Below are 22,259 nucleotides of genomic sequence, written 5' to 3'. Positions count from 1 at the left end.
GTAACTACTGTAATGTAATTCTGGAGCAGTGCAAAAATACTAAAGTGGTAATAAGAGAAGTACCAAGAGGGGTAGAATTAGGAGTACCAGAAGGAAATATGAGGACTGGGGTCCCGGTGAGTTTAAAAGCAATGTGGAAATTCGAGCTCCAGTGAGTTTAAGGGGAATGTGGGAATTCGAGCTCTAATGTGTTTAAAGCGAATGTGGGAATTCGAGCTCTAGTGAGTTTAAAGGAAATGTGGGAATTCGAGCTCTAGTGTGTTTAAAGGGAATGTGGGCAATGAGGCCCAAAAAAATTTAAAGTGAATGTGAGAAATGGGTTCCCAACCTGGGGTCCATAGCATAAAAAAAGCTTGGGAACCCCTGGTTTAAAGGGAATGCGAGCCAGTTGCGGAACCTTCAGGAGGATTTTTAAAAAACCGGATAAGGGATTGTTGGACTTTTAATGTAATGGAATGACATTTCCTACCTTTCCATCTGTGGGAAGGATCCTAGGATCTATTGAATTTAGGAATTTAACAGCCAGTGCATCCACTATCTTCAAAAGCAGCAGCTCTTTCAAAAGAACACAAAAACAAAATGCTGGAGGAACTCAGCAGGCCAGGGAGCCTCTATGGAAAAGAGTATAGAAGAGGTTTAGAGCCGAGACACTTCCTCAGGACTCTTTCAAAAAGTCACTGGAGGTACAGTATATGACCCTTCCAGACCCAGTTTCCTCAACACAAAGGTAAGAAAAGCGTGCAAGGATTTAAAGCAACGGATAAGATATAACTTAGATGAGATTTTTCACCCGGGCTGGGAAATCAACTTCCTTTTCGATGTGTCATTTTTAAAGTGAATAGTGAGTGACTGCGGGTTAGTTTTCTTCTGGAGATCTATGTTTTTCGCCGTCTGGTTTGGTCGAGTTCCTCCTTCTTGAGGTATTTGATATCCGGAGTACTCTGCGGGTTGCTGTCACCCTCCGCCCACTCAACCCGGCAAGGGTTAGGCAATGGAAAGGCGGCGCCAGTCACCTCCGCCCAACCCATTCGATATCGATTATTGGAAGAGAAAATTTGCTGATAAATACTGATCATCTTAACTTCTGAAAGTAAGAACTGGGAGAGAATCATCAATCCGCAGCAGAATCGGGGACACAATTGTTGAACTTCCTGTTCCAAAATTCCGGTACTTCGAACTTCTCAATATGGACCTGCGGGGATTCAGCAAGATTTCACTTAACGTACTCTTTTACTTCGCTGCGTTTAGAGTGGGAGCAGCTGTTGATATCGACAATGAGGATTTCATCAAGGAATGCGTCAATACCCACAATCTGTATCGCTCTGAAGTTGACCCTCCCGCCAGCGACATGCTGTACATGGTAAGGGGAAATATTTCACCTAAGTTTATATAGCAGCGCGACATCCTAACACATTTTCAAGAGACGAAGTGATTATCCAAAAAGTAAAACTATATTCTAACGCTTAGAGTAAACTAAATTTGTGGGTTTTTTAATGCTCTTGATTGAGGGATTCTGTCGTGGTTTCTCGTTTCTTACAAACAACAAGGAGACGCAGAAAATCCTTCAAGACGTTTTAAACTTTAATTTGCAAATCAAAGCTGAGACAATCAGAAAGCTAGTAGCTGACTGCCCATCGAGGCTTGTACACAGCATTCTTTATAGCAATCTCCTATCTTAGCTACATTATCATATCCGGACGGCCTGTGATCACATATCATCAATACGTCCGCTCTCGACCTTCCGCTATTGTTTTACTCCCCAATTAATTATGTCCTAGTTTACTTTTTAGACCAGGTGTCCCCTCATCCCTAGCCACAGTTATTTCTTAATTGGTCTTGTTTTGACATACTGCCATATATTTCATTACCTCACTCGCCACCGTTATCTTCCTACTTGGTTTCATTCTCGTTCTCTTCATGAATTAATAGTGATTAGGTCAAAAGTCATGGCTACATAGTGAATACTTTCCACTGAGCTAGTAGCAGTTACATAGCGAATATAGAAAATACAATGTCCCTTTGAGTAAATGCTGTTACAATGTGTACATTTGGGTAAATACTGTTGAGTAAATATCGTAAATACTGTAATACATAGAAAATGTATGCGTTTACATTTTCCAATAATTCAAGGTACAGTATTCTCTCGGTAAAATTATTCACTCTAACGTGCGTTTTAAAGCAGCGTATCACATATAAAATTACAACTGAAAAAACTAAAACTCGCAGCAGTCAAGATAGTACAAATGGGAAAAAAAACAACGCAAGGTGGGGTGAAAGAGAAGAAAAACAAATTAGAGAAGGGGCGGGGAGGAATAGCTAGGGCACATGTGACTACTAATTACCTTTATAAGACATAGGTGCAGAATTAGGCTATTCAGCCCATCGAATCGGCTCCGCCATCCATCATGGCTGATCCCGGATCCCACTCGGCCCCATACACCTGCTTTTTCGCCATATTCTTTGAAGCCCTGATCGATCAGGAAACGATCAACTTCCGCCTAAAATATACGCATAGATTTGACCTCTATCGCAGTCTGTGGTAGGACGTTTCACAGGTTTACTACTCTCTGGCTAATAAAAAACAAGAACCCCCTGACCTGTGTTCTAAAGGGTTGCCCCTCAATTTTGTGGCTGTGACCTCTAGTTCTGCTTTCTCGCCATATTCTTTGAAGCCCTGACCGATGATCCCCACTGGACCTTAGGAAACATCCTCTCCCACATCGATCCTATCCATTTAAATGAAATCCCCCTGCATCCTTCTAAATTCCAGTGAGCACAGGCGCAAAGCTGCCAAACGCTCCTCATATGTTAACCCCTTCACTCCCACAATCATCCTTGTGAACCTCCTCTGGACTTTCTCCAATGACAACACATCCTTTCTGAGATATGGTCACAAAAACGTTGACAATACTCCAAGTGCAGCCTGACTAGTGTCTTATAAAGGCTCAGCATTATCTCCTTGCTTTTATATTCAATTCCTGTTGAAACATGTGTCAATATTGCATTTGCCTTCTTTATCAAAGACTCAACCTGTAAATTAACCTCCTGGGGGTCTTGCATGAGGACTTCTAAGTCCCTCTACACCTCTGATGTTTGAGACTTCTTCCTATTTAGATAATAGTCTGTACTATTGTTCCTTTTACCAAAATGCATTATCATACAATTCCCAACACTGTATTCCATCTGCCACTTTTTTGCCCATTCTTCCAATTTGTCAAGTCCTGTTGCAATCACATTTCTTCCTCAGTACTACATACCCCTCCAGCTATCTTCGTATCATCCACAAATGTTCCTGCAAACTCATCAATTCCACTATCTAAATCATTGATGAGCAATATGAAAAGCAGTGATCCCAATACTGACTCCTCAGGAACACCACTAATCACTGATAGCCAACCAGAAAAGACCCCTTTTATTCCCACTCACTGCCTGTCAGCTATTCCTCTATCTATGCTAGTGTCTTTCCTGTAACACCATGGGATTTTATCTTGTTAAGCAGCCTCATGTGTGGCACCTTAAGAAATGCCTTTTGAAAATCCAACTAAATGACCTCCATTGCCTCTCCTTCATCCACCCTGCTTGTAACTTCCTCAGAGAACTCCAACAAATTTATCAAACAAGATTTCCCTTGATAGAAACTGTGCTGATTTTGACTTATTTTATCATTAGTCTCCAAGTACCACGAAACTCCATCCTTAATAATAGACTCCAACACTTTCCAGACCACTGAGGTTAGGCTAATAATTTCCTTTCTTAAACCTTCTTCCATTCTTATAGAGTGGTGTGACATTTGCAATCTTCCAGTCTTCCAGGACCATGCCAGAATCAAGTGATTCTTAAAAGTTTATAACCAATGCATCCATTATCTCTTCAGCAACCTCTCTCAGGACTCTGGGATGTAGTCCAACTGGCCCAGGTGACTTGACCACCTAAAGACCTTTGAGCTTGCCTTGCACTTTTTCCTTTCTAATAGCAATGGCACTCACTCCTGCTCCCTGACACTCATGGACCTCTGGCACACTGCTATTGTCTTCCAAGGTGAAGGAAGATGCCGTCTCTATTTCCTGAGGAGACTGAGGTCCTTTAACATCTGCTGGACGATGCTGAGGATGTTCTATGAGTCTGTGGTGGCCAGTGCTATCATGTTTGCTGTTGTGTGCTGGGGCAGCAGGATGAGGGTAGCAGACACCAACAGAATCAACAAACTCATTCGTAAGGCCAGTGATGTTGTGGGGATGGAACTGGACTCTCTCACGGTGGTGTCTGAAAAGAGGATGCTGTCTAAGTTGCATGCCATCTTGATCAATGTCTCCCATCCACTACATAATGTACTGGGTGGGCACAGGAGTACATTCAGCCAGAGACTCATCCCACCGAGATGCAACACAGGGCGTCATAGGAAGTCATTCCTGCCTGTGGCCATCAAACTTTACAACTCCTCCTTTGGAGGGTCAGACACCCTGAGCCAATAGGCTGGTCCTGGACTTATTTCCTGGCACAATTTACATATTTACATATTACTATTTAACTATTTATGATTTTATTACTATTTATTATTTATGGTGCAACTGTAATGAAAACCAATTTTCCCCGGGATCAATAAAGTATGACTATGACTAAAGTACCCATTAAGTTCATCTACTATTTCTTTGTCCCCCATTACTTCCTCACCAGCATCATTTTCCAGTGGTCCAATATCAACTCTCACCTCCCTTTTACCATTTATATACTGAAAGAGCTTTTGGCATCCTGCTTTATATTATCGGCTAGTCTGCCCTCATATTTCATCTTTTCCCTTCTTATAGCTTTTTTAGTTGCCTTTTGTTGGATTTCAAAGTTTCCCAATCATCCAACTTCCCATTCACTTTTGCTACCTTATATACCCTTTCCTTAACTTTTATGCAGTCCTTAACTTCCCTTGTAAGCCACGACTGCCTAGCTCTGCTGTTTGAGAACTTCAGCCATCTCTGCTCTGCTGTCATTCCTGTCAGTATCCACCTCCAATCCACCTGGGCAAGTGCCTCCCTCAGCCTTTGTAATTCCCTTTATTCCATTGTGATACTGATACACGTGAGTTATACTTCTCCCTCTCAAATTGCAGTATGAAGTTAATCACATTATGATCACTACCTCCCAAGGGTTCCTTTATATTACGCTCCCTAATAAGACTTCAGTTATTACATAACACCCAATCTAAGATAGCCTATCACTGAGTATATTTTTGAGTAACTTCGGGGATATTATACAAATACAAAATAAATTAAAATAAATGGTTTAAGTTATAAATACAAGAGTTTCTGCAAATGCTGGAAATCCAGAATAACACACAAAATGCTGGAGCTTCTCAGCAGGTCAGGCAGCATCTATAGAAATGAATAATGATTCAATGTTACTGACCTTAAACTGTTTAATGGCAAATGGTTTAGATCAGTGTATGAGTTATAGGCATCCGTTAGTCTCGTGAGACCATGGATTTGCGCCTTGGAAGGTTTCCAGGGCGCAGGCCTGGGCAAGGTTGTATGGAAGACTGGCAGTTGCCCATGCTGCAAGTCTCCCCTCTCCACGCCACCGATGTTGTTCAAGGGAAGGGCACTAGGGCCGATACAGCTTGGCAATGGCGTCGTCGCAGAGCAATGTGTGGTTAAGTGCCCTGCTCAAGGACACAACACATTGCCTCAGCTGAGGTTCGAACTAGCGACCTTCAGATTACTAGACCAATGCCTTAACCAGTTGGCCACGTGCCAAGTATGAGTTATAGGCAAATATAAAAAAAAGTTGCAGATATTTAGTTGTGCCCATGGATACACTGGGGTTGCTAACAAAAAATAGAGGGTGCGCTGTGGTTACGGCTCAGGGCGCTAAAGTTTGGAGTTCATTTCTTCTCCCGGTCAACGTGTGGACTTCCGGGTGCTCTGGTTTCCACCCATAGTCCAAAGACCTATCGATTAGTAGGTTAATTGGACATTGTGTATAGTGATTAAACTGGGTTGTTGGGCAGCACTGCTCATGGGGCTGGAAGGGCCTGTCCAGTGTTGTATCTCTAAATAAATGAAAGCCTTTTAATGAAAGAGTCAGTCATTAAATAGACTCACGGATAATAGAACAATGGAGGGCTATATAGGAGGAAGGGTTAGATTCATCTTAGAACAAAAGTTTGGCACTACATCATGGTCACTGTTTCTCTAAATCAATTAATAATACAGGTGATGTCAGAAATCTGAAACCAAGATGGAAAATGCTGGTGTTAGTGGTTACCTGAACTCTTGGAATTCAAGTGTTGACTTTAGAAGCTGCAATGTGTCTTGTTATTTCTTGAATTTGTGTTGAGCTTTGCTGGAGCAAGAGTCCCAGGGCAGAGAATATAGAGTAAAAGAGGGACAGAAAATTAGAGGGATGGGTGACAGAAAATCCAAAATCATGCTTACCAATTGAACAGAGGAGATCTGCAAAGTAGTCACCTATACTGTTCTCAGGTTTGAGGAACAGCTTCTCATCTTTCAATTGGGCACCTTAATGTTGTTTCCCATTCAACAATGTCAGGTAATGTGTATTTCTGATTTTACTGTTAATTGTTATGATGTGGTGGAAGGCCTTTTGCCATGTTGCGTCTGCTGGCTCCAGAGCATGGTATGATTGTGGAACAAGCTGCCAGCAGAAGTGGTGGATACAGGTTTGATTTCAAAATTTACGAGGGGTGATTGATAAGTTCGTGGCCTAAGGTAGAAGGAGTCAATTTTAGAAAATGTAGCACATTTATTTTTCCTACATTTACACACTTAGTCCAGCGGTCGTGGAGCATACGGATCCCTTCTGTGTAGAAGTCGGCGTCTTGGACCTCCAGAAATGATCCACAGCAAGGGTGATTGATAAGTTCGTGGCCTATAGTAGAAGGAGATGAGGAGAAACTTCAAACTTTCTGCATTTTCACTCAGAGTTGAACTGCATGTGCATGTAACAAAAGCTGTATAACTCATCTCCTTCTATCTTAGCCCACGAACCTATCAATCACCCCTGCTGTGGACCACCTGGAGATACAAGACGCTGTCGTTACATGCACGTGCAGTTCAACTCTTTGAGTGATAATACAGAAAGTTTGAAGTTCATAACTCATTTCCTTCTACTTTAGGCCACAAACTTATCAATCACCTCTGCTGTGGACCACTTCTACAAAGAAGGGATCTGTATGCTCCACGACCACTGGACTAAGTGTGTACACATAGGAGGGGACTATGTTGAAAAATAAATGTGCTAGGTTTTCTAAAATTGACTCATTCTATCTTAGGCCGCAAACTTATCAATCACCCTTCGTAAATGACACTTGGATAAGTACATAGATGGGAGAGAGTGGAGGACTATGGTTCAAGTGCAGGTCAATGGGATCAGATAGAATAAGTTTGGCACAGACTGGATGGGCTAAAGGGCCTGCTTCTGTGCTGGAATTGTCTATGATTCCATCAGTTACATTGTCCCTCTCTGTATTCCCTGTACTCTTCACATTCTCTCAACCACTCCAACTTTCCATTTAATTATTGATACCACTTGCCACACTCAAGGGTGATTTCAAACCAATTAACCTGACACCAGGTCTTTGGGATAGGGCAGGGAGCCCATGCAGTCAGAGGGGATGGACAAGCTCCACACATCAGCAACTGAGGTGAATAGGATTATAAGTCCATAAGATCAAAAAGACATAGGAGCAGAATTAAGCCATTCAGCCCATCAAGTCTGCTCTATTATTCCATCATGGCTAATTTATTATCCCTCTCAACACCATTCTTCAGGCTTTTCCCTGAAACCTTTGGCACCCTTACTAATCAAGAATTTTTCAACCTCTGCTTTAAATATGCCCAATGACTTGGCCTCTACAACCGCCCACAGCAATGAATTCTACGTCCACCACCTTCTGGCTAAAGAAATTTCTCCTCATCTCTGCTCTAAAGGGCCATTCCTCTATTCTGAGACTGCTATCTGTTCCTAGACTCCCTGACAATAGGAAAATCCTCTCCACATCCATTCCATCCAGGCCTTTCAATATTCAATAAGTTTCAATGAGTACCCTTCCCCTCATTCTTCTAATTTAAAATATATGATGAATATCCAAACTGCAGGTCGCTGAGACTATGCAGCAACAGCACCCTGGTTTTTCATAATTTCTGGTGCTTCTGCAAAAGTTGCAATCTGAAAATTTGTTCTTCCCTCTGCTACAGCTTTTGACAGTAGAGGAACATTTTCAATGCTTTTGCACAACACATGGGTGGCTTCCATCATGTGATGTTGATAAATGGAATATGGATCTTGGGTAGCAGGCCATGGCTTGCAAATGAGTAACTTGGAAGTGAGTGTCAATGGCATTAATTTTATATTCCAGACTTTAGAGTTTAATTACATATTCACTCATAGATCATGAACCTTGTTTAGCAAGAACACTAAAGTTACAGACTTTAAATGCATAGAGTCATAGAACTTAATAGCACAGTTTTAAGGTGCTTGGAAGTTGGTACAGAGGAGATGTCAGGGGTAAGTTTTTTACACAGAGAGTGGTGAGTGTGTGGAATGGGCTGCTGGCAATGGTGGTGGAGACGAATACAGTAGGGTCTTTTAAGAGACTCTTGGATAGGTACATGGAGCTCAGAAAAATAGTGGGCTATGGGTAACCCTAGGTAATTTCTAAGGTAAGGGCCTGTATTGTGCTGTAGCTTTCTATGTTTCTAAACAGGCCTTCACTCCATCTAGTCCATGCCAACATATTATTCTGCCTACAACCATCAACCTGCACCTGAACCATACCCCTCCCATTCATATACTTATCCAAATTTCTCCTAGTGGTTAGCACAACTCTGTTGTACAGTAGCTTGGGGCATTCCAGAGTTTGGAGTTCAATTCTGGCACTTTCTGTAAGGAGTTTCTGTGTTCACCCTGTGACGGTGTGGGTTTCCTATGGGTGCTCCAGTTTCCTCCCACAGTTCAAAGATGTACCAGTTGGTCATTGTAAATTGTCCTGTGATTAGGTTAGGTTAAATAGTTTGGCTGCAGCCCGAAGCACCAATGGCATAATGGGCAGTAAGTAAGTCTCTAAATAGGTGGGCTGCTGGGTGGTAAGCTGATCGGGTCTGTTCCACAACGTATCGATAAATAATTAAATTCTGAAATGGAACCAGCATTCACCACTTCCACTGGCAGCCTGTTCCGCACTTGCACACCCTATGAGTGAAGACGTTCCCCCTCATGTTCCCTTAAATATTTCACCTTTCACTGTTAACCCATGACCTGTAGTTCTAGTTTCGCCTATCCTCAGTGGAGAAAGCCTGGTTGATTTACCCTACCTATACCCCTCATAATTTTGTATACTTCTAAATCTCCCCTCATTCCTCTACAGTCCAGAGAATAAAGTCCTAACGTGTTCCACCTTTCCCTGTAACTCAGCTCCTCAGGTCCAGGCAACACCCTTGTAAATTTTTTAGGCACTCTTTCAATCTTTTTGGTATCTTTCCTGTAGGGAGGTGACCAGCACTGCACACAGTAGTCCTAAGTCAGCCTCACCAACATCTTATACAACTTTAATGTAACATCTCAACTCCTGTACTCGTACTTTGATTTATGAAGGCCAATGTGCCAAAAGTGTTCTTTACAATCCTATCTACCTTTTGAAGCCACTTTCAACGAATTGTGGAGCTATATTCACAGATCTCTCTGTCTACCACACTTCTGAATATGTGGATGGATGAGTTAGTAGGACTGTAGATGATACAAAGATTGGATAGTGTCAATGACTGGCAAGGAATGCAGTGGGATATTAACCAATTTCCCCCGGGATCAATAAAGTATGACTATGACTAGATCAATTGTAGATATGGCAGATGGAGTTTAGCCTGACGAAATGTGGAGTGTTTGCAAGCCAGTGGTGTAGTGGCATCTGGACTTTGCCTCTTCGCTGCAACTCAAGTGGTCATGGGTTTGAATCTGGCCGGCTCCTTGCACACTTTCCGTATGTACTGGGTTGCCTGATGTACCGCAGGGGACAACATCAAGTGTGAAGTGTTGCACCTTAGTAAATTGCACCTTGGTTGCCGTGTTATAGGAATGATGTTCAGGATGCAGAAGAGGTTTACCAGGATGTTGCCCGGATTAGAGGGCATGTGCTATAATGAGAGGTTGCATAAAATTTGGTTGCCTTTTCGAAATCAGCAGAGGCTAAGAGGAGAACTGATAGAGATTTATAAGATTATGAAAGGCATAGATAGAGGAGACAGAGAATGCCTCTTTTCCAAAGCGGAAATGTCCAATACTAGAGGGCATGCATTGAGGAAGCTGTCCCGGAGCCTGTTGGCGCTGGTTTTTATGCTGCGGTACCGTTTCCCAGACGGTAGCAGCTGGAATAGGTAGTGGTTGAGGTGACTTGGGTCCCCAATGATCCTTTCAGCCCTTTTTACACATCTGCCTTTGTAAATGTCCTGAATTATGGTAAGTTCACAACTACAGATGCGCTGGGCTGTCTGCACCACTCTCTGCAGAATCCTGCGGTTAAGGGAGGTACAGTTCCCATACCAGGCAGTGATGCAGCCAGTCAGGATGTTCTCAGTTGTGCCCCTGTAGAAACTTCCTCAACCGTCTGAGATGAAAGAGGTGCTGTTGTGCCTCTTTCACCACACAGCTGGTATGTACAGACCACGTGAGGTCCTCAGTAACGTAGATGCCGAGGGACTTAAAGCTGTTTACCCTCTCAGCCCCAGGTCCACTGATGTCAACAGGGGTTAGCCCGTCTCCATTCCTCCTGTAATCCACAACCAGCTCGTTTGTTTTTGGGACATTAAGGGAGAGGTTGTTTTCTTGACACCACTGTGTCAGAGAAATGACTTCTTCCCTGTAGGCCACCTCATTATTGTTAGTATTCATTCTGAGGAGAATGGAATACAAAAGCAAGGATGCAATACTGAGGCTTTATAAGGTCTTGGTCAGAACACATTTGAAGTATCGTGAGTAGATTTAGGCCCCATATTTAAGGATGGATGTGCCGATGTTGGAGGCTGGAAAGCATCAGGAAGAAGTTTACGAGAAAGATTCTGGGGATGAAAGGGTTAATACATGAGAAGTGCCTGATGTTTCTGGGCCTGTACTCACTGAGGTTCAGAAGGATTGATGGGGGGAGGAGGGTGGGAGGTTGATGTCACTGTGACCCGTCAAACATTGAGAGGCCTGTATAGAGTTAATGTGGAGAGGATGTTCCCATAGTGGGAGACTCAAAGAATAGAAAGCACAGCCTTGGTATGAAAGGATAATCCTTTAAATATGCGTAAGCTTCTGTTAAGGTTTCCCCTTTTTCTATCTCTCTTACTGTAAGTGTAGTAAATGGCTGTTGTGTGTTCTTCATACTCAATGTTGGAATCCTGGGCGGTTGCAGCACCTTGAAGGCCATGTTAGGGACTTCGGGGAAAAAAAGCAAAGATGGTGTGCAGTCAGACTGTCAGGAAGGGCAGGCAGATGATAGGATCTAATTGCAGCCTGCAGGGTGAGTATCGGTGCTTTGGAGATGCAGGATCAAAGTGTTATATCTCAATGCATGAAGTATAAGAAATAAGGTGGATCATCTTGTAACACTTTTAGAGTGTCCGGCATGATGTTGAGGCCATCACTGAATCATGGCTGAAGGATGGTTGTAGTTGGGAGCTGAATGTCCGAGGTTACACATTGTATTGGAGGAATAGGAAGGTCAGCAAAGGGGGTGGCGTGGCTCTGCTGGTAAATAATGGCATCAAATCAGTAGAAGGATGTGACATGGGATCAGAAGATGTTAAATCTTTGTGGATTGAGTTAAGAAACTACAAGGCTAGAAGGATGGCAGTTATATACAGGCCTCCCAACAGTTGCTGGGATATGCACTACAGATTGCAATAGGAAATAGAAAAGGCATGTCAAAAGGGCAATGTTATGAAAGTCATGGGAGATTTCAACGTGCAGGTCAATTGGGGAAATCAGATTGGAAATGGTTCCCAAGTTTGTTGAATGCCTACAAGATGGCTTTTTAGAGCAGTTTGTCGTTGAGCCTAATAGGGGATCAGCTATACTGGATTGGGTGATTAGGGAGCTTAATGTAAAAGAACCCTTGGGAGGCAGTGATTACAATATGATTGAGTTCAACTTGAAATTTAATGGGCAGAAAGTAAAGTCTGCCTGGCAGTATTTCAGTGGAGTAAAGGAAATTACAGTGGAATAAGAGAGGAGTTGGTCAAAGTAAATTGACAGGAAATTCTGGCAGGGACGACAGCAGGGCAGCAATGGTGTTGGTTTTTGGAGAAAAATGAAGAAGGAGCAGTACAGATGTACTCTAAAAACAAAGAAGCTCCAATGGCAAAATCGTGCAACCGTGGCTTACAAGGTATATCATAGCTAGTGTAAAAGCAAAAGAGAGGACATACAGTACAACAAAGCAAAAATTATTGGGAAGACAGAAGATTGGGAAGCTTTTAAAAACCTACAAAAAGCAACTAAAAGAGCCATTAGGAGGGAAAAGATGAGATATGAAAGCAAGCTAGCAAAGAATATCAAAATGGATAGTAAAAGCTTTTTCAAATATTGTTTTAAAAAAAAGAGAGAGATGGGTGTGGATATAGGACTGCTAGAAAATGAGGGTGGGAAAGTAATAATGGGGACATGAGTTGGCAGATGAACTAAATGAGTATTTTGTATCAGTCTTCACATGGAAGACACTAGCAGTGTGCCAGATGCTGAAGGGTGTAAGTAAAGAGAAGTGAGTGCAGTTACTATGACAAGGGAGAAGGTGCTCAAAAGGCTGAAAGACCTGAGGGTACATAAGTCACGTGGACCAGGTGAACTGCACCCTAGGGTTCTGAAAGGGGTAGTGGTAGGGATTGTGGAGGCATTAGTAATGATCTTTCAAAAATCATTGGACTCTGGTGTGGTGCCAGAGGACCGGAAAATTGTAAATGTCACTCCACTCTTTAAGAAAGGAGGGAGGCAACAGAAAAGAAATTATAGACCAGTTATCCTGACCTCGGTGGTTAGGAAGATGTTGGAGTCAATTGTTAAGGGTGAGCTTATGGAGTACTTGGTGAAACAGAACAAGATAGGACAAAGTCAGTATGGTTTCCATAAGGGAAAATCTTGCCTGACAAACCTGTTGGAATTCTTTGAGAGATTACACACAGGATAGATAAATGGGATGCAGTGGATGTTGTATATTTTGACTTTCAGAAGCCCTTTGACAAGGTGCTACACATGAGGCTGCTTTACCAAGTTAAGAGCCCATGGTATTACAGGAAATTTACTACCATGTTTAAAGCATTGGCTGTTTGATAGAGAAGGCAGTGAGTGGGAATAAAATGACCCTTTACTGGTTGGCTGGCAGTGGTGAGTGGTCTACAGGAGTCGGTGTTGGTATCGCTTTATTTTATACTGTATATCAATGATTTAGATGATGGAATAGATGACTTCGTTGCCAGGTTTGCAGATGGTACAAAGATTGGTGGAGAGGCAGGTAGTGTTGAGGAAACGGGTAGGATGCAGAAGGGCTTGGACAGATTAGGAGAATGGGCAAGGGATGGTAAATGAAATATGTTGTTGGAAAATGCATGGTCATGCACTTTAGTAGCAGAAATAAATGTGCAGACTATTTTCTAAACAGAGAGAAAATCCAAAAATCTGAGATGCAAAGGGACTTGGGATTCCTTGTACAGAACACCCTAAAGTTAACTTGCAGGTTGAGTCGGTGGTGAGGAAGGTAAATGCAATGTTAGCATTCATTTCAAGAGGTCTAGAATACAAGAGCAGGGATGTGATTCTGAGGCTTTATTAGGCACTGGTGAGGTCTCATCTTGAGTACTGTGAACAGTTTTGGGTTCCTCATCTAAGAAAAGATGTGCTGGCATTGGAGAGGGTTCAGCGGAGTCTCACAAGGATAATTCCAGGAATGAAAGGGTTATCATACAAGGAACATTTGATAGTTCTGAGTCTGTACTCACTGGAGTTTAGAAGGATGAGGGGGGATCTCATTGAAACCTTTTGAATGTTGAAAGGCCTAGACAGAGTAGATGTGGAAAGGAGGGTCCATTTAAAACAGATGCAGAGAAATTGCTTTAGCCAAAGGGTGGTGAATTTGTGGAATTTATTACCATGTGCAGCTGTGGAGGCCAAGTCATTGAGTGTATTTAAGGTGGAGATTGATAAGTTGTTGATTGGCCACGACATCATAGGTTATGAGGAGAAGGCCGGGGTGTGGGGCTGAGGAGGGAGAAAAGGATCAGCCATGATTGAATGGCGAGCAGACTCGATGGGCCAAATGCCTAATTCTGCTCCTTTGTCTTGAGGTGTAAATCAGAAAAGATTTTTTTTGCCAGAGGGTGGTGAATCTGTGGAATTCATTGCCTCAGGCAGACGTAGAGGCCAAGTCATGGGTATGTTTAAAGCAGAGGTTGATAAGTTATTGATTAGTAAGTGTGCCAAAAGTTATGGGGAGAAGGCGGGACAATGGGGTCGAGTGGGAATAATAAATCAGCCACGATCGAATGGCAGTGCAGACTTGATAGGTGAATGGGCTAATTCTGCTCCTGTCTTAAGCTCTTGTAAATGCACACACATGTTCTGAAATTCCCAACTTGGTTACAGGTTACTTGGCTGTCTGTAGTTGGGAAATAGAATTGGGAGAAATTAATAAGAATGTGGGGAGAATAAAAATGGAGTAAGGTAGGATTATAAAATAGGTGGTTGATGGCAGTCGCTGACTTGGGGGAGTGAAGGGCCTGTGTACATGCTTCAATGACCTGAAATAGATCACACCTTAATCTTCCATTTAAAATTTACACTCAGTGACCACTTTAATGAGCAGGTGTACCTAATAACACAAATATCTAATCAGCCAATCATTTGGCAACAGCTCAATGCATCAAAGCATGCAGACATAGTCAAGAAGTTCAGTTGCTGTCTAGTCTAAACATCAGAAAGGTGTAGAAATGTGATCTAAGTAACCTTGTGGAATGATTTTAGGTATCAGATGGGGAGGTTTGACTATCCCAGGCATTACTGATTTCCTGAAAATTCCATGCACAGCAGTCTCTAGAACTTACAGAGAATGCAAGGAAGAATGTCTAGTGTGTGGCAGTTCTGTGGGAGAAAATGCCTTGTTAATCAGAGAGGTCAGAGGAGAATGGCCAGACTGGTTCAAGCTAACAGGAATGTGACAATAACCCAAATAACCACATATTTCAACAGCGGTATGCAGAACATCTCTGAATGCACAACATGTTGAACCTTGAAGTGGACAGGCTACTGCAGAAGACCACATCAGGTTCCACTCCAGTACTTAATAAAGTGGCGACTGAGTGCATATTAAAATGCAATTCTTTATCTATTGTCAGAATATTGTAACTGTTTATATTCCTCACTGGGTGTGTAGTCATTTAAACTTCTCTGAGGATCACCATCTTGATGTGGTGGAGAGACTTGGGAGCTCTAGAGAGCAATGCTGACTGGAGTTTAGCCACTTGGCACTTGGCTCCTGGTGGAGTCACACTACCAGGAGCTAAGGGTAAGATCAAGGCAGAAGTTCCAGACAAAGAGCAATGCAATCAAAACTTCAACAGCTGAGCTGGTGAACACATCACAACAGCTGTGAAGGCAGAGGAAGGCTGCAGCAGTGAGGGGTCCCCAATCATCTTGCATTCAATGACACTGATGCTGATCTCTATTTGTCAAGGAGTGTGTGGTAGCTACCCATGCATCAGCCTCCCTATGTTAACAAATTCATGCACAGGAGTGTGAAATCATTATGGGAATTTACAACCCTTTAAGAGAATATCATACTCAATTTGAGTGATTGCACTACTTATTTAAAACTGGCTTTCATAGACATCTTGGTTGGCATGGATGAGCTCAGATAAAGGGCTTTTTTATGTGTTATATAACTCTATGACCTTTATTATTGATCTCCAATAATGGAGTAATGGAAATGTGGGAACAAATTGTTAACATAATTATTTTTTAATGCAAGTGCTAACATTGTGTAATAGAAGTATAAAATCAAACAATGGTAATGCCATGGTTAAGATTTCTACTGCTGTGCTTTAGATATTTCATTTCAGCAGTTGTCTGCAAAATCAGTGTATCCTGCTGGTAGAATGCTTTAGTTTTGGATAAGATAATAAGCCCTGCTGTTCAACTTAGAAATGTGAGTCAGCCAATGAGGATTGTACGGAAGAGTTTTCTGAAGGACAGTAGTCTGATCCGGGGGCTTTTGGCGGGAACTGTGGAGCGGGACAGAAGGGAAGATTCTGTTGGGAGGAGAGTCCCTGTTGCATGAAGTGCTTTGTGCAGATGAATGGCTCAAACAAGGAAGGACCAAAATTTGTGAGAGGGAGCCAGTTTGTTCGAGTTGGACTTTGAGCAAAGTTCAGAATGTGGTGAGTGTAGACTGTAGGCCCACTCCAGTATCAGCTCCAGTGAACTTATGCACATTGGACTAATTGAACTTTAATAGGCCCTTTTAGTTTCTTTTTCTTTTTTCCTCTTAACCGTTTGATAAAGCTGAAATTTGTAAATGTTCTTTCTTTATATTTATGTGGTGTACAATCTGTTATTTCTGACAGACCAACAATTCTGTAAGGGCAGCACTTACACAGCATTCACTCAAATTGCGGTTTCTTTAATTGGAACATCACGATATTCCTGTTTGGTTAAACCCCAAATCATATAGATCCTAGAAGTATGTTACATGGCTGAATTACATGGCTGTTAGCAGAGCTAGCTAACGAGTCAAGTTTGTATACAAGTCTGGTGAGAGGGTTACATAATCAAAGCAGAACATTTGAGATCTTGGCTATATGTCTCTAATTTACTTGGCTATTTATTTTTTACTTCTAGTCATGGGATAGGACTCTCGCTGAAGCAGCTCTTGCATGGAGTAAGAAATGCACATTTAATCACAACAAAGATCTACACACTAAATGGAAACTTCATCCGGTATTCAAGACTATAGGAGAGAACATTTATGTCCAGACAGGTTCCAGTTTAAATGTTCCTGCTGCAATAAAAAATTGGCGTGATGAAGTTCAATATTTTGATTATAACTCCAACAGATGCAGAAGAGTATGTGGTCATTACACCCAGGTAATATATTTTCAACAAATAATTTTGCAGGTCAAATAAGAATCAAGGATGCCATTTTTCTCACTAGTTCAGTTTTTTTTCAGCAATAAATGATTTATTCATATGATATAGTTCTTGTCCCATTACATAAATGATCCACATACTAGTTATCTGTCTCTTGCACAGCATGTATGTAAATATTAGTATTTCGGCCTGCTCTTAGTGAGCAAGAACAGGTTGAAATAATATTCCTCATGCCTCTAGTGAAGAATATATAATTACTGTTGCTGGCATCTCCATAATTATCATAAACACAAGAAATTCTGCGGATGCAAAGGAAAACACAGTAAATGCCGGAGGAACACAGATAATTGGGCAACATCCATGGAAATGAACAAACAGTCGACATTTTGGGCCGAGGACCTTCTTCAGTACCGAAAAGGAAGAGGAAAAATGCCAGAATAAAAAGGTGGGGGAGGGATAGGAGGATAGTTGGAAGGTGATAGGTGAAGCCAGGCATGTGGGAAAGGTAAAGGGCTGGAGAGGAAGGAATCTGATTGGAGAGGAGAGTGGACCACAGGAGCAAGGGAAAGAAGAGGGGCACCAAGGGCAGGTGATACATAGGCAAGAAGAGGTAGGAGGCCAGAGTGGGGAATGGAAGAAGAGGGGAGACGGGAGGGATTTTTTTAACCAAAATTAGCAATTGTATTGGATGACTCTGCTGTCCAGACAGGAGCGGGAGGGAGCCAAGCACAGGCTAGGCTCAACATGGACCATAGGAAATGAGCAACTTGTATTCAGTGAGCTTGTTTGTGAATGCTCTTTGTAACTGAAAAATTCCATTCAAGTTGGTGCTCACTTTCTGTAGCCTCATAACTTGACTCTAAGATACATGATTTTAAATGCCAAGAACGTCACAATTCATTAAGTTTGTGGCTCATCAGTATCTCAGTTCCAATTTCTATTTGGTATCAAGCATATTACAATCTGGCATGCTTTCTTAGAAGTACTTGGAATAGAGGCAATCCATTTGTGAAAGATTGAGAAATTTATGGGGATCTGAGATGGAAAAGGGGTTCAGAAATGATCATACTGAAAGGTGGGGCAAAGTTGAGGTATCAGATGGTCTATTTCTGTTCCTGTTTTCTTGGGCTCCTGAGTGCCATGTTCTTGAATTCAGTAGAGGGGCTGGACAAACATTTCATTAACTGGCACTTTTAAGTGATTGGCAGCTATCAAGTTCAGCTGTGCCAGTTATCAAAGCTTTAATTCTTGGTCGAGTGAGTAGAAGGCTTGCATATTTCAGACATCTTGAATTCAAACAATTACATCACAGCAATGATATAGCCTGCACAGCGCTCTCTGGAAAGGAATTCTACAGATTCACCACCTTCTGGCTAGAGAAATTCCTCCTCATCTTCATTCTAAAGAGACATCCTTCTATTCTGAGGCTGTGCCTGCTGCTCCTCAGACTCCCCACGATAGGATACGTCATCTCCGTGTCCACTCTATCTAGGCGTTTTAATATTTGGTAGGTTTCAATGAGATCAACCCTCATTCTTCTAAGTTCCAGTGAGTACAGGCCCAGAGCTATCAAACACTCCTCATGTTAACCCTTTCATTCACTGAATTATTCTCAGAAATCTCCTCTGGACACTCTAATGCCACCATATCCTTTTTTAGATAAGGGGCCAAAAGCAGCTCACAATACTCCAGATGTGGTTTGATCAATCCTAGCTTTGAAATTCTAGTCCTCTTGAAATGAATGCTAACATTGCATTTATCTTCCTTGCCTCCAACTCAACATGCAAATTAACCTTCAGGGAATCCTGCACGAGGACTCCAAGTTGCTGTGCACCTCTGATTTCTGAATTTTCTCACCTGTTTAGAAAATAATCTATACCTTTATTCTGGGAAATAAAGTAATTTGGGCCACTTTTAACTGGATCAGGGTGAAATTTTACCATGAACTTTGGAGCTTTGTTTGAGAGTAGAATATCATAAATAATGACTTCTCCCATGTTTTGATTTCAAGCTCGTCTGGGCGTCGAGTTACAAAGTTGGCTGTGCAGTTCACACCTGCCCAGGGGGAATTATTGACTTCAGTTCTAAGCTTTCGACTATTTTTGTTTGCGATTATGGACCACCGTAAGTCTTTCCTGTATTGGGTTCTTTTTAGAAGGTACAATTAATAAAATATTAATATTTTTGTGTTATTCTTTCTTGCAGTGGAAATTATCCAAGACAGCCTTATTTAAAAGGAGAAGCATGTACTCAGTGCCCTGACAGTTGGTGTGAAAATAAATTATGCAGTAAGTTTGAATCACATAGATTCTTTGTATATTTTGATGTGATCATTCAGATTTTTGAAATCAACAAAAAAAACTCAGTAATTCTAGTATGTGACAAAGTTGATTTAATATTGTTGTGTATTCATTTTCTTTTCATCAGGAAATGCAACACGTGAGATGACAAGTGAGTACATTTTAATATTAAACCCTTAAATTATTTAGCAGAGGGATAGATTAGCTTTATTTGTCACATGTACATCGAAACCTACAGAGCATTAAATCAAATCAGCAAGGATTTTGCAAGTGTCTCCAGCACCAACATGGCATGCCCATGATTCACTAACCCTAAACCACACATCTTTGGAATGTGTGAGGAAACCAGAGCAACCAGAGAAAAACCCCCACAGTTACAAACCGTAAGATTCTTAAAGACAGCAGCAAGAATTGAATCCTTATCTTACAGCTGTACTGTAAAACATTGCATTAAGATTTATTTCAGTTTAAAGAAATGTAGTGTATTTTTACATCTTTTTTTTCTTTTAACAGATAATTCAGACTCTGCATGTGGCAATTACTGCATCGCTGTTGTAGTAATGAGACCATTGACTCTTATTATTATTGTCGGTGGAATATATCTGATACAGCAGAAGTACACTAACATGTTTGCCTATATATAGTACATGCCAACATTCTTCCATGTCTGCATTTATATCAGACCTGAATACTGGATTTTGTGTGGCTGAAAGTAAGGAAGTAAAATGACACCTCCGTTAAAAACGAAACATAGATATCAACTTTCAAAATTTCTGATGAATCATGATGGAGGTCAAACTTTGATCTGCACTATAGCTCAAATAGTGATTCATGACAACTTTTCAATTTGTCAGTTGGTTTGTTAACTTCTATAGTGGAAATAACTTCAAATTACCAGCAACATCTAAAAGGGAATGCATTGGAAATCTATAGGATATTTTAGATGAGGACAATCACTGAATATGAAAGGGGAAGTTTTGGGAGGTACTAAATTTTTTCTGGTTAGCAACTGAAGCTTGAGTTTGCATTAACATTTTTAAAATTTTTTATGGAGATACGTCTTGATCTTTTTGTACTTTGATGTGAAAATTTTTGCTCATTATTGTTAACAACATTGCCACATGGAAATGGAGCTTTATATTCTGTTTTCAGCATTAACTGTCCCAGATCAATTATAATGCAGTCTAATAAAACATGAAACTCTTTCACATGTTTCAATTTGCACTTCGAAAATTAACTGTTTTATTTCTACACTTGCTTCAAGATTTGTCAATGCCAAATCAAGAATCTGTTCTCAGGTCTTGGCCTGAAATGTTGACTGTACCTTTTTCCATAGATGCTGCCTGGCCTGCAGAGTTCCTTTAGCAGTTTGTGTGTGTTGGTTGGATTTCCAGCATTTGCAGATTTTATCTTGTTTGTGTTAGGAATTTGATCATAGTCCACACTCTGGATTAATGGACAGAACTGAATTTGCGTTGTCCTAAACTTACTGAATAGGTTCTGCCTTAAACTCATTCTGCAATAGAATTGTTCAAAATGGAGTTCCATTTAAAAATGTTTTTTAAAACAAGAGATTATTATTTGAATAAGTATAGCATTTTGGTATCAATTTGAATCAATGCATTTAGGGACTTCATGAAGGATCAACTTTATTTGCCATATATATTTACATGTATCAGGAATTTACTGTGAGGTGTTGGTCAGGGCATGACATGCAACTAAAAATGTCAACATTCAACAGTTATAAAGAATGATGCAAAAAGATTAGAGGTTAAAGGAGAGAAATTGAATATACATACCAGCATATAGTTACAATGTAAAAGGCATTACAAAAAGTGGTTTTTAAGTGTCTACAGTACAGTGCAGTACAGTACAGTGACATGCTAACTTGAATGGTTGGTGAGATTGACAACCTGGGGAAGAAAGTTTTAAAATAATGTTTTTTTTTGTTTTTAATAGCCCTATAACACTTTCCAGAAGAGAGCTTTTAGAAAAGGCAGTTTACAGGGTGGGTAGTATCAGCTATGATTTTTTTTTCCCCTGCTTGCTGCTTTCTTTTTTTTTGCCGACCTCATTTAAAAAGAATTAAGTTAACATTTAATATTAAAAGTATTAGATTAACATGTCCACAGAAGGCAAAAGGTGGTTGTAGATGGTTTGTATTCTATGGAGGTCAGTGGTGTTCCACAGGGATCTGTTCAGGGACTTCTCCTCTTTGTGCTTTTTATAAATGACCTGGACGGGGAAGTAGAAGGGTGGGCTAGTAAGTTTGCCGATGACAAAAAGGTTGGGGGTGTTGTGGATAGTCTGGAGGGTTGTCAGATGTTACAGCAAGACATCGACAGAATGCAGAACTGGGCTGAGAATTGGCAGATGGACTTAAACCCAGATAAGTGTGAAGAGGTTCATTTTGGTAGGTCAAATCTGAAGAAAAAACAATATTAATGGTAAGACTCTTGGCAGTATGGAGGATCTGAGAGATCTTGGTCCTTGTCCATAGGACACTCTAAGCTGCTGCACAGGTTGACAGTGTTGTTAAGAAGGTGTATGGTGTGTTGGCCTTCATCAACTGTGGGATTGAGTTCAAGAGTCGTGAGGTAATGTTACAGCTATATAAGATGTTGGTCAGACCCCACTTGGAGTAATGTGTTCAGTTCTGGTCACCTCACAACAGAAAGGATGTGGATACTAGAGAGAGAGTGCAGAGGACATTTACAAGGATGTTGCCTGGTTTGGAGGGTGTACCTTTGTATTGGCGGGGTTGTGACTGTCACGTAACAGCACTGCCCACTACCTGGTCGGAAGGCACGCCACCTGCCAATCAAGGTTTGCCCCCTCCTC

At 41.3% G+C, this 22,259-nt stretch overlaps 2 protein-coding genes across 3 annotated transcripts in view; one reads left to right on the top strand and one right to left on the bottom strand.

Annotated features, from left to right (window-relative positions):
- LOC140202789 (uncharacterized) overlaps positions 1-2,556 on the bottom strand; it is a 52,201-nt gene extending 49,645 nt beyond the window's left edge. Inside the window, exon 1 of one of the 2 annotated variants that reach the window (XM_072268128.1) lies at positions 2,343-2,556. The gene's annotated coding sequence lies outside the window, so the exon portion shown is untranslated. Of the gene's footprint in view, positions 1-469; positions 892-2,342 lie in introns of those variants that run through there. The other variant, XM_072268129.1, reaches the window with a different exon arrangement.
- Positions 7-21,380, top strand: LOC140202790 (glioma pathogenesis-related protein 1-like). The gene is made up of 6 exons (XM_072268131.1): positions 7-1,360; positions 16,870-17,115; positions 19,130-19,242; positions 19,324-19,406; positions 19,546-19,569; positions 19,932-21,380. Exons 1-6 carry the CDS (start codon positions 1,187-1,189, stop codon positions 20,060-20,062), a joined length of 771 nt encoding a protein of 256 aa, XP_072124232.1. The 5' UTR covers positions 7-1,186; the 3' UTR covers positions 20,063-21,380.
- Positions 21,381-22,259: the final 879 nt, after the last annotated feature.

Source organism: Mobula birostris, chromosome 9 (assembly GCF_030028105.1).
Source record: "Mobula birostris isolate sMobBir1 chromosome 9, sMobBir1.hap1, whole genome shotgun sequence".
In the NCBI taxonomy this organism is placed as follows: Eukaryota; Metazoa; Chordata; class Chondrichthyes; order Myliobatiformes; family Myliobatidae; genus Mobula; species Mobula birostris.
The sequence above is the reverse complement of the archived record's forward strand: the minus strand, read 5'-3'. Positions and strand labels throughout refer to the sequence as shown.